The sequence below is a fragment of the Hippichthys cyanospilos genome, chromosome 2 (assembly GCF_059441005.1).
Source record: "Hippichthys cyanospilos isolate Australia breed blue-spotted pipefish chromosome 2, RoL_Hcya_1.0, whole genome shotgun sequence".
In the NCBI taxonomy this organism is placed as follows: domain Eukaryota; kingdom Metazoa; phylum Chordata; class Actinopteri; order Syngnathiformes; family Syngnathidae; genus Hippichthys; species Hippichthys cyanospilos.
This window is the reverse complement of record NC_142370.1, coordinates 15,769,948-15,783,719: the sequence shown is the minus strand read 5'-3', so window position 1 is coordinate 15,783,719 and position 13,772 is coordinate 15,769,948. Positions and strand designations below refer to the sequence as shown.

Below are 13,772 nucleotides of genomic sequence, written 5' to 3'. Positions count from 1 at the left end.
GAAGTTGTTGACAATCTTTGTTGGCATGCCAAATTTCTTCAGTCTCTTCAGAAATTACAGTCTCTGTTGGGACTTCCTGATGATCTGTCGAGTGTTGTGGAACCAGGTGCCATCCTCGCTGATGTAGGTACGGAGGAATTTGAAGGCTTTCAAAATTCTGTTTTTGTTCTAAATGTAGAGGTGGGATTAAGTTGCTGAACAGCACATGGGCTGATATTTTCTGGTGGGTTGTAGAGTCTCTGGCAGCTCCAAAATATGATAAAATACTAAACTATTTGCCTTATAGAAAGCGTTAAAATCATAATAAATAAACAATTGGCAATTGCTTGATTGAATGTTGGTTTGCTTGATAATATAAGTAAAAAAAATTCAAAATGTCCCTTGCCTCCTAATTTTTTCTCATATGGCTCTCTGAGGAAAAAGTTTGGGCACCCCAGCTCTAAGCCTATTTGCTCAGTACATAGCCTGTTTGAAGCAGCACAATGACCAACTGTGGCTCTCATCTTGATTAAATAGATTGTGAACAGGATTATGACGAGGTCAATTTGAATATTAACTCTGTTTGGAACCAATATTTAGTCATGGATTCAAACAGCTCCTGTGTTCAGTGTGTTGTTAGGAAACAAAAAGTTTGCCCAAAAAGCACTTTAAATAGTGACCAAGTATTCAGTTGTTTACATGTGCATTCAAAAGTTAAGAGAATGTTAAATTAAATTCACCTAGAAAGGTGACAGGGCATTTTAGGTTTGTCATCAAATTTCACCCAAAAGCTGCATATTTCACCCGTTTGGCCATGAGACATTTACAAGCCGAGGCATAAATGCTCATGACCTGAGCCCTTAGCATCTGTGATGTCATTTTCAGTCAATAGCAAGGAGGAAAATGGCAGCTCTCTGAGATGGATAATAACAGATACATTTTGATATCTGATCCACTTTCTACACACGCGGTATTAATCCGAATGCCTTGTTTAAACCAGCGGGGGCGCATCGACTATATTATTATAAAGAAATGTTGGGAAGTGACTTCCCCTTTTATAACATATCAGTGATTAGCATGCTGTTCACTGCCTATATTTGGCTCTAGTAAATTAAGCTGTTTAGAATGGACATTCCTGTCCTGAACCTGAGTCCCCGCTCACCCCGCCTCCTCGCTGCAGGAAGTCTGATGCCGACAATGGCTTTCATCACCAAGACGACTGGGGTGTTGCGGTCAAGATTTACCGTACTTTGGTGGTTTAATTTCTCACTTGATGGATGGGCAGGCACTCAAGAAAGCCAAACATTTGAATAAAAACAATTGAAGTTGAACTTCTAATATGTACCCTCTAAGTCCATCTGCACAACCCAATGAAGAATGGTTGACTTTGTAAAGCTAATAATGCTGAATTTAGACTGACACTGTCAGGTTTAACAGTATTTTTATGGTTGAGGTTGTGTCAGTATCCTCCGGGTTGTTTCTCAGATCAGGGGAAGGGACTTGTCTGTAATATTTACATGTGTGCAAGGTGCGTGATTTAAAAAAAAAAAATCTTGGCAGTGAAACAGATTGCACACATGATATGGCAAATGATCAGCCCCTTGGCAAACGTCTCTGAAGTCATACATCTGAAATATCATATAAACATGTGAACACTCACTCTGCTTACACTTAGATGTTTACAGTCGGTATTTACAGTTGCTATGCATTCAAATTCTTCATCGCTGTATGAACCTCAAACTTATAGTTAACTGTCAATGCACATGCACTCCTTGGATGTCTACCTACCGCAGTACACATATTTAACTAAACGTTCAATTATTAAGCATTATTCAATAACTGTACTCATCCCTTCTCCTTTGGATGCCTTGGCTGAGATCGGGGCGTGTGTGTGTGGGTTAATAGCGCTTGGACGTCGGATTAACGTGAAGCCTGTAGCTGACCAAACATGATAACAAGCAGAGTTTACACTTGAAGAGGATCCCAAAGCTTTGTTCCCTCCTCTCCCGCTTTCTTTCAGCCACACTTTCAGCCAGTCACTGAGGAGATGGCAGTGTATTGTTCTCAACTGACTGGCCAGGCAATCCTTCAATCCACGCAGGCGTGGGGGAAACTTTCAAACTCCACACAGGAAGGTCAGAGCCAGCTGGATTTGAACACAGGTCTCTTAGTTGTAAGGCGGACATGCTAACCAGTGCTCCACCAAGCCGCCGCTTTGCCTTCTTTTTTTGAAGGGATTTCTTGATTCATCAAAGATTAGTCAAATAGGTTTGTTTGTTTTCCCCAAATTGAAAATTGTTTTTGATTAAATGAAACCTTTGCAGGTGATATATATGCAAAAGAAAAAAAAATCCAGGAATCAGGAAGGGACAAAAGGGACAAATACATTTTCACAGCACTGTAGATGGTGCTTGTGATGTTATTTCACGTTAGCTCAAATTCCATGCCACCAAAACAAGGCATTCACTGAATCTCACTAGCTTTTGAGCTAAGTAACAATAAATGCCAAATTAGCCGGTGAGAATTGAAAAAATTACACAAACATGTTTTGCTTTTTTTTCCCAATAAAGTGGTGATTTTTTGGTTGCAAGACCATGTTGGTGTGCATGCACAATACATAAGACTTTAGCTCATGCTTGACATCAAGGAGCCATTGGGGGCATGGATGGGGAAATGCTTGCATCTGAATCAATTGCTGCTGTTGTTAAGGCTTCCTTGTTCATGTAACAGTATTCGTATTTTGTTACTTCCCACCAGCGCCAATAGAAGCAAGACCTTCTCGCGTGCCATGAGAACACTACCCACATAACACACAATGTCACAGACTGTATGTACACATGTGCTATAAGCGAACTCCCACATATGTTTTCCAAGATGTTTTTATGTTGACATGGTTTCAGGGGGCGTAAATATGTTGCCTGTGAAACTAGTGGGCAACTTTCCATCAAGTGTTGGTTTGATGTTTGTGTGAGTGACATCTCTTGACTATTGTTAGAAAACATGGTTCAAGGGGGACAAGAATGCATGGCACATCATAAATCTGTCAGCTCCCCCACAAATGGAAAGTCATTTTAAAAATGATTCAAAGCAGCAACTTATTATTATTTCCATCCGTTCATTTTGAATATGCACTCCTCAATCTTATCCGTGTTACGGTCACAGGTGGGCTGGAGCCGATCATCTGACCTTGAGCAAGAGGTGAGATGCATAGCTGGTTGCCGTTCATTCGCAGGGCAGATACTGTTCCAATAACCGTTCACACCAAAGTACACTATTCATTAATCGAACATGCATTTTATTTATTGGAAACAGGGGAGAAAACCGGAGTAGGAGGAAATTAAATATACTGCATATAGCCTACTGTACATATAAAACGGCGTCCGTTAGTTTGCATCTCAAGCCATATATGCATGAGTGTTGTATTATTGCGCCATCTGCAGCTAAAAATTAATACATGCAATAAGCGGGACAGTGAAAATTGTCACTTTAAAAAATAATATAAATAAATATCGTGTTAATGGGTAATACGTGGTACAATCTCTGTTTAAAACTATTTCATTTTAATCTGGTGAAAAGGGCTGCTTTTTGCGACGCTGTCTTTCTCTACGTGAACAAACCTCTCTTCAATTGGTTGAAATGTGGCACCTTGTCTTTCCTAATCCAATCGAAATTCACATTGGTCGCTGGTGCGTTGGAGAACACCCAGCTGTTGACAACCTGCACAAGAAAGCTATGAAACTACTCAACGACAATGTGGTCACAAATCAAGTACGTAATTCAGAAATGTATAGAACAGCGAACTGCCCTATGGGACAAGGGTGTTATTAAATGTCCCTTGCATGTCTTATTTCCGAGATGTCGTTTGTTCCCAATGTATGTGGGCTAACCTCGGAGCTAGCTGAAGTCTGATATTACATACATGGCAGTCTTGCGCAGATGCATAATTTTACAATTGGTCATCCAAAATGTATTTCCGAGTGGCTGTTGTCGTGTCTAACGTCTTATTTGGAGAAGGTTGTGTATATTAATGTAGGTGTGAAAATCGGTACGCAAAGGAGAAGTCGCTATGGTCAGAGCTGGAAATGCGACGTGTCTTGTGGACAACTAGCAATGGTGCAAGCCTGCAAGGACGGTCGTCCAGTGTCATCAAGCCAGGTGTGGGGAGGGGGACTTGAACGCACCACCACCGTATGACGTCAAATTAGCCGGATAAAGCATCTTCCCTTGTTATAGTTATTAGATCGCATTTTAAGTGCACCCGCGTGAGTAATTAACCGATTGGGTTATTTTTGGTACTACAAGCCTTGGTATCGGGCGTTTGTCTGAATTTTACCTAATGCCAATGGTTTTTCTTTGGGTCCTCTCGCAATGCGCAGTACGGTTATTTCAACAATACGTTTAAGTGCCTGTTGGGTTTTAATTTGCCATTTCATGGTTTTTTCCCCCCAAAAAAGTAAATCTAAAAAACAACAAAAGGCACAATTTTTTGGTTTTGTAATCTGTACACGTGTTTGAAGTTATTGTTAAGCTACTGAACAACCAAAGACACTCTTTTGTTTGTTGTGTAATCAGTACACGTGTTTGTCGTTATTGCTGAGCTACTGAAACATTTGAATGCAGTCATTTAAGTATTATCCAAGTTCAAAACTGAAGCGTAACGTTAATGCATGAAACAAATATACAACAAACAAATATTCAACAAATATACTGTAAGCAAACACGAAATTGGAGGCCTTAATATTTTAATACATTTAAAGTGCGGACAGGCTTAGACATGCACCCCCCTCCCTGCCTCCCTCCCTCTAAAAAGTCTGTTCTTTGATGTGTTTGAATGAAAAGTTTTTATCGTCATCATGTTTTGAACAAAGACAATGCTTATGATGACAGCAGTGACTTTTGGTAGCGTCGCATAAATACAGTTACATTCTGATGTATATCTTAATGTGTCTCTTACTGGTATGCAAGGTCAATAGTCCTCGTTTAAGGCATGCCAATGCTTCTTCACTAAATGCTAAAATGGTGAGTTAAAGCAGTTATGATGTTGACTTTTTGTGTACCGTATTTATGAGTATACTCATTTACTAAAGTAACAATTGAAAATGTTATATTTGCAGAATGATTGCGCGATAGTATGCAACATCAAAGTACTTAAAAATGATTCAGGTTTCTGATCTTTGTGTGACCCTTCAATGGGATGAGCAAATCTTTTTGAAGTGTGGAACTGCTGTTTTAGTATTCTGAATAATCTTGTTTTAGTGATCTTTAGAAGTACTAAATGATTTTCGATTTCCAACAGGATCACAAATCTGTGCTTTTGCATTAATTACGTCATAATAGCAGTTTACTGAGTGTTGTGAGGCAAGACAGCATAGCATGATGTCACTGCGCTCAGTAATTATTCATCATGCACCGTTTATTACTTCAAAACTTTGCTAGTTTTCTTACATCTATTTATTAATTCATCAGGCATGACAACAGTGACGGAACCATCTTCAGAGAACCGATACAAACGAAGGGAAAATGGAGCACATCCCTCACTTCTCTGAAGTTGGAGAAGGTGAGGATTTACAGCAGGAAGGTGATCACATTTGTCAAGAAAACACCAATATGGAACCTAATCCCGCAGACTTTCATGAACACCTCTCTCAGTCCGCTCGCTCTGGCCTTGAGTCTTTTCCATGCCAGCACTGTGAGAATTGCTTTAGCAGCCAACAAGACTTGGAATGGCACTCGCATAGCCATGCTATGATGAAGAATGTGGCACCTGCATATAAAATCAAGGAAGGACAAATCGATCATCTGCAGCATGACAATATGAAGCCTTCAATTTCTGTAAAATCAGATGCGCAGCTTGAAAGCAGTATTATTTCCGGATGCAACACTATGCCTCCTGATGAGCAGGTGTACGAGGATTATGCTTGCAATTACTGTGAAAAGAGATACGATACAAATACGAAGAAGCAGCAGCATGAGATTACAGTCCATAAGCAGCATCTGCAAACTGCACACGTGGAGCAAAGTGAGCCACCCCATGAGGAAAAACTTCAGCAGATAATCATTTCAACATCAAATCATGGAGCAGAGCTTGCCAAAAGAGTAATGGGAACCGAAGTGGAACACCCAGGAAACTACATGCTGGATGTTTCTCGCAATGTCTCTGAGAATATCAGCTTTTACTTTGATGGAAAAATAGTGTCAACAAGCACAGTAAGCGGCTGTGAAACAGCGGAGGTTCATGCTGCGTGTTCAACTTTGGTTGGACTGGATGCACTGATTGTGGATCCCACCCAGTTGAACGTGGGATTAGGGGTCAAATCAATTCCAAGCAGCCAAGAGCTCCTGGGTCAAGCACTTGCCAAGAGGAGAACAGCAACACCTCCTCTGTTACACCGAATTCAAACACAACTGGAGTCGGAAATGGCGGTGTCTTCATCCTCCTCCGAAGTAGTGACTTCGTTAATTGGAACTCTACTTTCTCAGAATGCAGAGTCTTCACTAGTACCCACAAATTCAAGCGCTTTGTTTCTGTCCCCGATGATGAGTCAGCCACAAGAGGAGCAGGACACTCTTCTTCCAGATGGCCAAGCGCCATGCTCATCCGTTTCTTCTGCGGCAGGACAGTTTAAAAGGAGGACTAGCTCGCCACAGAGTTCTCCTCAGCACTACGCTACAGCCGAAGAAGAAACCGCAACGGGAGATGATGTTAGTGATGCTGTCACTTTAAGGCCCATGGACAGCCAGTACAGTGCTCCTATGCACCAGAGCACCAATGAAATAGGAAACACACCCCAAAAGACTGAGGAACCTCAAGAAATTTCTGATCCCACAGAGACCTGGCCTCCTGTGATCATCAACCACTATAGCCAACAGCCACTGGATCTCTCCAACACTATGAAACGAAATGAAGCTGGAACTTCTGGTGATGCTGTTCTGGACTTAAGTTTGCAAAGAAAGAGCCTTGAAGAATCTCAGCTGACATCGAATTTAGTTTTTCCCTCACAAGATAATTTAAATGTATCCATGCAGGAGAAGGCCTTCCAGAGTGTTGGAGAGGAAAATGTGAATGTGGAGAACTGTGAAGAACCTCTTGTGTCAGACCTCACCATTGTTACAGGTTCAAATCTGGTGGATTCTGTCTCAGAGGGACTTGTTTATGGACTTTCACTCCCCTCTTGTCCTCTGAGTTCTGTACCTGCCACCCTGGCACCACTTGGTTTTCCACCAGCTTCTCCATGCACTCTATCATTTGCTCCCACAACCACACATCCACTACTACCAACAGCCACGTCATTAATCACAGTTCTGGCACCACCGCTATCTATTCCTAGCCCCTCAAGCCAACCAATCCAAGTGCTGGCTCCAAATATATCACCGGAGCCGTTGGTACTCTGCACAGAAAACCCCATAAATTCTGCACAGTGTGAGTTAACCCCTGCCTTCGCAGCGACAAACGCTACAAACGTTGTCACTCTCTCACATCCACTTGACCCCTCTCTACATCTACCTGGCCACATGTTTCTCACCGATCAAATTTCTCTCAATCCGCCTATGAATGAGGACCACAGCTTGTCTGAGGTGCCATTCACACCCACGGCAACGTCGAACGATCCCCTCATCAACTCGTACAACATCACGAGTAACACTTTGCTGATAGAATGCACGATATCCCTTGAAACGCCAGCAAATGTGCCCTCCGCCGTTACCACGCTGGACAACTCTGAGGCGCCAGTATCCACGCAAATGCTCGTTAATCACATAGAAGAGCAACGGATCGTGTCATTACCCAGCACGGCAACCGCGGACTCCAGCATTGTCATGTCCTCCATCCAAGAGTCGGTTACGTTGTCGTCAAGCACCTCAGTGAAGCCGCTCGATTGCCCCGCCCTGGCTGAAGAACCAGATCAAGGCCAACAAGAAGAGCCTCCAAATGCACAAGAAGAAGCTGCTGATATTGCGGATTCAGCGGTGGAAGTCAATGACGTTGACTCACGTGATGAAAAATTTGAAGAGACCCAACAGGCCAGCAGCCCGCCAAGCGACACGCCAAGTGACACAGAGCAGCGGACTTTCACCAAAAACTTTATCTGCAATGTCTGCAACCTGCTGTTCCACTCGATGAAAGAACTTGGCCATCACGTTGGAGACCATGCTGAAGAATGGCCCTACAAATGCGAGTTCTGCGTTCTTCTCTTTGACAAGCCCTCTGCTTTGCTCGGCCACAGGTCCAAACTACACGGCGTTGACAAGACTTACGTTTGTAGTGCTTGCCCCAAAGACTTTGTTTATCTTTGCAATCTGAAGCGGCATCAGGAGGAATTACATCCCTCTCAGCAATGTACTTTCACTGAAGAAGAAAAGGGAAAAATAAGACCTCAGAATTACAACTTCTCGACAAAGGTCAGCAGAGAGCCCTCATTGCCAGATGTGTCTGAAGAGCAGGTGAAAAAGGAAGAGAGCGACGTTGACGTAGCGACTGAAGAATTATTTACGACGATTAAAATCATGGCCTCAGATGGTGGTAAATTCAAAGTGCCCGATGTCCGTCTTGGCATTAACCAGCATTACCCCAGCTTTAAGCCTCCGCCCTTTCCTTATCATAACAGGTCGCCCGCCGGGTCGTTGGCCTCAGCCACAAATTTCACCACCCACAACATTCCACAAACCTTCAGTACAGCTATTCGGTGTACCAAATGTGGGAAAAGCTTTGACAACATGCCGGAGCTGCACAAGCACATCCTGGCTTGTGCCAGTGCCAGCGATAAGAGGCGGTACACGCCCAAGAAGAATCCCATCCCGCTCCGCCACTTTGCAAAAATCCAGAACGGAATCTTGTCCACCACCAATTCAGAAAATGAATGCAACGGCTCAAGCAGAGGCAAGCAGTCCAACAGATCGAACGCAGAGTCACCAGTCAAAGTGAAGTTGAAGTTACTGAACAAAAGGAAGCAAAAGCTTGTTCAAAGGGTCATGCCCCAGAGGAACAAGTCCTTTTCAAGCAAAGTGTCCCCTTCGCACGTGCACGAAGACGTATTTGTTTGCCCTCACTGCCGCAGGGAGTTCACAATGCGACGTGCCCGAACCAAACACATGGCAGTCTGTCCTAAAAAGCCCAGAGAAGTGCGGTCGAGGAAAGAGGACGGGATCTCGGTGACCAAGGAAAACGATAGACGACTTAATCGGGGGGCCTCCCGCGTTAACGAGCAACAAGCCGCGGCTCATCCTCGCACAAGACTCCAGACGTCAGGACCAGCAAAAAGGCCTGCCACGCCTCCTGCACAGACTTTTTCAAGCAAGAGGCCCAAACTAGTCGTTAAGGAGGAGCCCAAAAACGACACTTCGACTTTAAACGAATTCCCCACGGTTAGACCTTTCAACCCTCCTCTGCGGCAGTACACACGAGTGCATCATGGTAAAGTTGCCCCAGCAAAACAGCAACAAAGTCAGGCCCCTGCTCCCGGCCCGGAGAAAGCCACTGCTGACACCAGCGCCACTGAGCAAAGCACTACAGCTTGAAGAGCTTCTCCGCTGGCAGGTAGTCGGCCATGTTTACGGTTGTGTTCTACAATCATGGTGTCATTAAAAAGGTGAATACATGTCAAAATTCCTCAAATAAATGGTACTTTAATGGACACAAATAAATTGGGGACACTGCACATTCTATTTCAAATACATCAGCAAAATCTACCTGTTTTCATCCAACTCAAGAGGTGGCCGTATTATCACTGTGGTCCTTAAAATCACATCACAACACAGTAGCTTATTCGTAGCCGGCGCCGGCCCTAACCGCTGTGGTGCCCTCGGCCAGATTTTATTCGGGGCGCCCTCATGCCAAACAGAAAAGTTGACCTTTTTACAGAAATAGCATGCTGTACGTTTTGAATATTTTCTTCTTTTTTTTTAATTTACTGTCACAAAAATTCAGGTGACATTTGCTGTTGTGGTAGCTAATTATACAAACCAAAAGGAGCAACAACTTCATATCTATTTGTCCCTCCTCTTTTTTTCATCCCTGTATACCTAAACCATTTGGGTAGTTTTGACATGTTCACATACTTCTCTGGCGTCATACTAGTAAGTATCCCCCCCCCCCCCCCCCCCCCCTCCCCCTTATGTATTTGTGCTTATCTTACCTTTCGAGTAAAAGTGAAGACAGCGGCGGGTCTGAATTCAAACCAATAGCAGGCCTCCTCCATTTGCCAAATGCCTCGCTGATGTTTACTTTTGGCAAATGCTGTGATCGAGGAAGGTGGGATGTTGGGACTTTTTCAACATCTGACTGGGAAAATTGCACTTGATTGCCCTTTTGAAGTGGCGCGTCCAAGACCCTGGCTTTGGGGGGCAAAAATGTATATATATCACTACAAGAAACTGGGACAATGCGAGTGGGATAAAGCAGACTCCTCACCCTCCACAAATGCCGCATTTGAGTTTGCAACCGGTTATGGACTATTGTAAGTACCGTACTTAAATAGGCTTATTGTAGTTATTGCTGTAGCCTTCTCAAGGCTCTTTCTACATAGCAAGAAATTGTTTCAGCATTTATGGACTGTAAATGACCATTTATAACATTTAAAGCTTCTTAATGCACCCTATAAAAGCTTAATTTTTTTTCTCATTTAATATACATGGAGGAGTTTGCCATAATAACTGCAGGGATCTTATTGATTGTATGACACCATTGCGCAGTACTCAAGCCAACCTCTCTAATGAAATTTTGGATGTTTCCCATTTTTTGGGTGCCGGACACTTAAGAGTACAGTGAAATGTTTTCATTAGCGAGTCAAGTGCACTAAAGCATGATTTGATGCATGTCATAAGTTAGTATTTATCATTGAGGTAAACAGCATACAGCTATAATGGCAAATGACTACTGTAATCTACATGCAGTTTAAAGCTGTTGACATTTTTTTTTTAATGTACTTACTGTGTCACTTTTAGGCCGAAGCACACCTTTGACCCCTCTTCACCCTGCGAAGGCTGCATGTCCATTACACTGTACAAGAGATGACTAAAATGAGGACAAAGGGGAAAAAATGAACACAACAGAACTTCAACTATGAGTAGTGACTGTGAGGGGCTGTCACAGTCTGGAAGTTGGTACAGTCCTCCATTTTGTCAATACCCTGGATTTGCACTTTGAAGTTAATCCGACAGCAACGCGTTGTCAAGAAAATGGTGAAGCATCGAAGCTGAACGGCTTCTCACATTTCTCGCTTGGCGGGCTGCTCTGCGAGGATGGCAGAAAGCAATCACTGGCAGCATGGATTTGCACTATTTTTTCCTAGTCTGTCATATGTTGCCTTTTGGGTCTATATTCTTTACTGCATGTTCTGTGCTTGTTCTACTGTTGTGTGGTATTACGGCAATCAGGCATTAAACTATGATTAAAAACTTGCCATTACCCTTTAAACTTTAGTCGGTCAGATCACAAAAGTATAAAAATTACTTTTCCAATTTGTTCATATTATAGTCCAAACATGAGAAGCCTTTATTGGAAAATGTGTCATTTGACAAGAGAAATTTTGAGTACAGTAATTGGTCTCCTTTTAATGTATTTTTATGGCAGTTTTAAGAACACTTTTATTGCTGAACCAGTTACCATAATGGGAATTTTATTTTTAACATCTATCAAAAGGAAACACAACTCATTGTTTAGTCAGCTGCAGAGCTAAGTACTGTCCTTGAAAAGAATAGACTGAAATGCATTACTATTAATGTGGTAAGCTTATGATAGGACTCTGATGCTATCCTACCATGTTTTCTCTTTTGTTGTTCTAAATCATCAACTGTAGAAAGCAAGCACTTCATCGGGCTCGTATTGTGTTCATTCAATTGTAATGTGAATCCAAAGTGCAAATGTAAACGTGTTTAGTTTTTAAAAATTACTGTTGAATATTGTATCTAATCTCATTTGCATAAATATTCATAAGCTGCTAGTTTAAACAGGGTACTTATGTAATTGTTATCTTTATCAACAGTATTTTTCATTTGTGTGAACTAAAATGTGTTTTAATTAAATATATATGTATGTGTGTGTGCGCGTACTGTAGACTGCCCCTGCATTACGTTGATGTACAGGTTGTTAGGGGACTGCTATCAGACTGTGAATGATTGTGGCATTTCAAATTACGTATAAGTAATGCTTATTTATCATTAATTTAAAACCATGTAATGATTTGGAATAACGCAAAAAAAACGTTTTATTTGCACTTTTTTTTTTTTTTTTCCAGGCGTGGGGTCAAAATAAATGCAGAATGTTGAGTCTAAACCATGTGTCTGTGTGGGGGGTTTTATTTGCCCACAGTTCAACTGCATCCAGCGTTTTATACTACGTCCAGAAGGTGGCGGTATTCAATCACTGCCAACTCAAAAGACTGCAAACCGTTGCAGCAGGTGTTCGAATAAACACAATTTATAATGTATGTAACATCATAGCAAGTCTGTGGAGTCTCTTTGGAAAATTCTGATACTCTTATCAGTAAAACAAATGAACATAACGAAGTTGTTAAGAAGGTTCCAAGTCTAAACGATTGGTATGAAATAAGGATATACGTTTCAACCATTGGAGATCATTTCTACATCTTATTATCAACAAGCAATACATTGTGCATTGTCATGTGCCTGCGATCCTGCCTTGTCTGCGTTTTTTTTCTCTACCCAGTGGCTGCAGAAATAAGTTGAGCATGACTAGTAAGATATTAAATGAAATGCGTAAATGAATAAAATGTAAGAACCAGTGGCGTCTGACATGAAAAGTTGAGGGGGGCACTAGATTGGGCACAAGCAGCAAAACCTACGCAATAAATTCGGTTTCAATTTCAGAGCATTTTTTATTCATTACTTTACACGTGATGAATAAATGCTTCAAAAGATTCCAAATGAAAGTATCACTCAGTCTGTTCATTTCTTGAATAGGAAGAATACACACTGATGAAGTGACTGAATCCATTCTCAACGGACAGCATGCAGTAGCTAGCGCATTTAATTTCTGCTGGCCCATTGTGCTTCTTGTAAATGTCTCGATCCTGTTGCGTGTTGCAAAGTATTTTTCTGACTCAGTGGTCATTTGATTGTGACAGTTTCAGATAATGCATCGTGTAGGTTGTTTTCATAAATCAACTGCATTCAAGTGACTGTACGGCAGATTTTAGTTGTACATTCAGCACATGGAAATGATTTCTGAAAAGTGTGCTGTTCATGAGCTGTGCTGCTTTAAGGTGATCACTTTTGCAAAATCTCTCCTCCGCTTGAGCAAACCACAGCATCACAAGCTTCTTTCAGAACTGCTGCAGTTTGTTTTCCTACGTAGGCTCGGTGCTTGCCTCTTTCTCTTGACCATTGTTGTTCACTTTTCCTCTCAGCCAAGTCGATTTTTAAATCACATCGTAGTCCATATAGTGTCTGGCGATTTTCTAATCACACATGCCAAAGCCTTTGGATCATGCAAAATGTTTACAATGGAATTGTTTTCGTAACACAATTTCGTAACGTAGTCATAATCATGGATACTATTGTTCACGATAAAACATTATTTATATATTACTACTCTATAAAGATAAGACTCTTATTTTGAGCTTGCATAGTGCTCCACCAGTACCTGGCCCCAAGTGCAGAGACGCCACTGGTGAGAACATATCTTGGTTGGAGGTTGAATAAATAAATAAAATTGTGCCGGATTTTGTAATGCCACTAGTACTTCTACTCCTACTACACAGTAGATAGCAGTGATGCTCTCATTTTCAGCGTGCACCAGGGACTTTGGAGCATCTGCCGCCAAGTGACCGTTCCCAAAG

General features: G+C 42.0%; 1 protein-coding gene across 4 annotated transcripts; it reads left to right on the top strand.

The window, feature by feature from the left end:
- The first annotated feature begins 2,095 nt into the window (after positions 1 to 2,095).
- prdm2a (PR domain containing 2, with ZNF domain a) lies at positions 2,096 to 12,252 on the top strand. 4 transcript variants are annotated; one of them, XM_088408370.1, is made up of 3 exons: positions 2,096 to 2,114; positions 5,446 to 9,511; positions 10,918 to 12,252. In XM_088408370.1, the coding sequence occupies exon 2, from the start codon at positions 5,500 to 5,502 to the stop codon at positions 9,490 to 9,492; it is 3,993 nt and encodes a 1,330-aa protein (XP_088264496.1). In that variant the 5' UTR covers positions 2,096 to 2,114; positions 5,446 to 5,499; the 3' UTR covers positions 9,493 to 9,511; positions 10,918 to 12,252. The 4 variants fall into 4 exon arrangements, with proteins under 4 accessions (XP_088264496.1, XP_088264493.1, XP_088264494.1 ...); XM_088408367.1 differs by lacking the exon at positions 2,096 to 2,114 and adding an exon at positions 3,652 to 3,747; XM_088408368.1 differs by lacking the exon at positions 2,096 to 2,114 and adding an exon at positions 4,013 to 4,134.
- Positions 12,253 to 13,772: the final 1,520 nt, after the last annotated feature.

Coding starts and splice junctions, on each gene's coding strand:
- prdm2a (XM_088408370.1), top strand. CDS start 5,500: ATGGAGCACATCCCTCACTTCTCTGAAGTTGGAGAAGGTGAGGATTTA.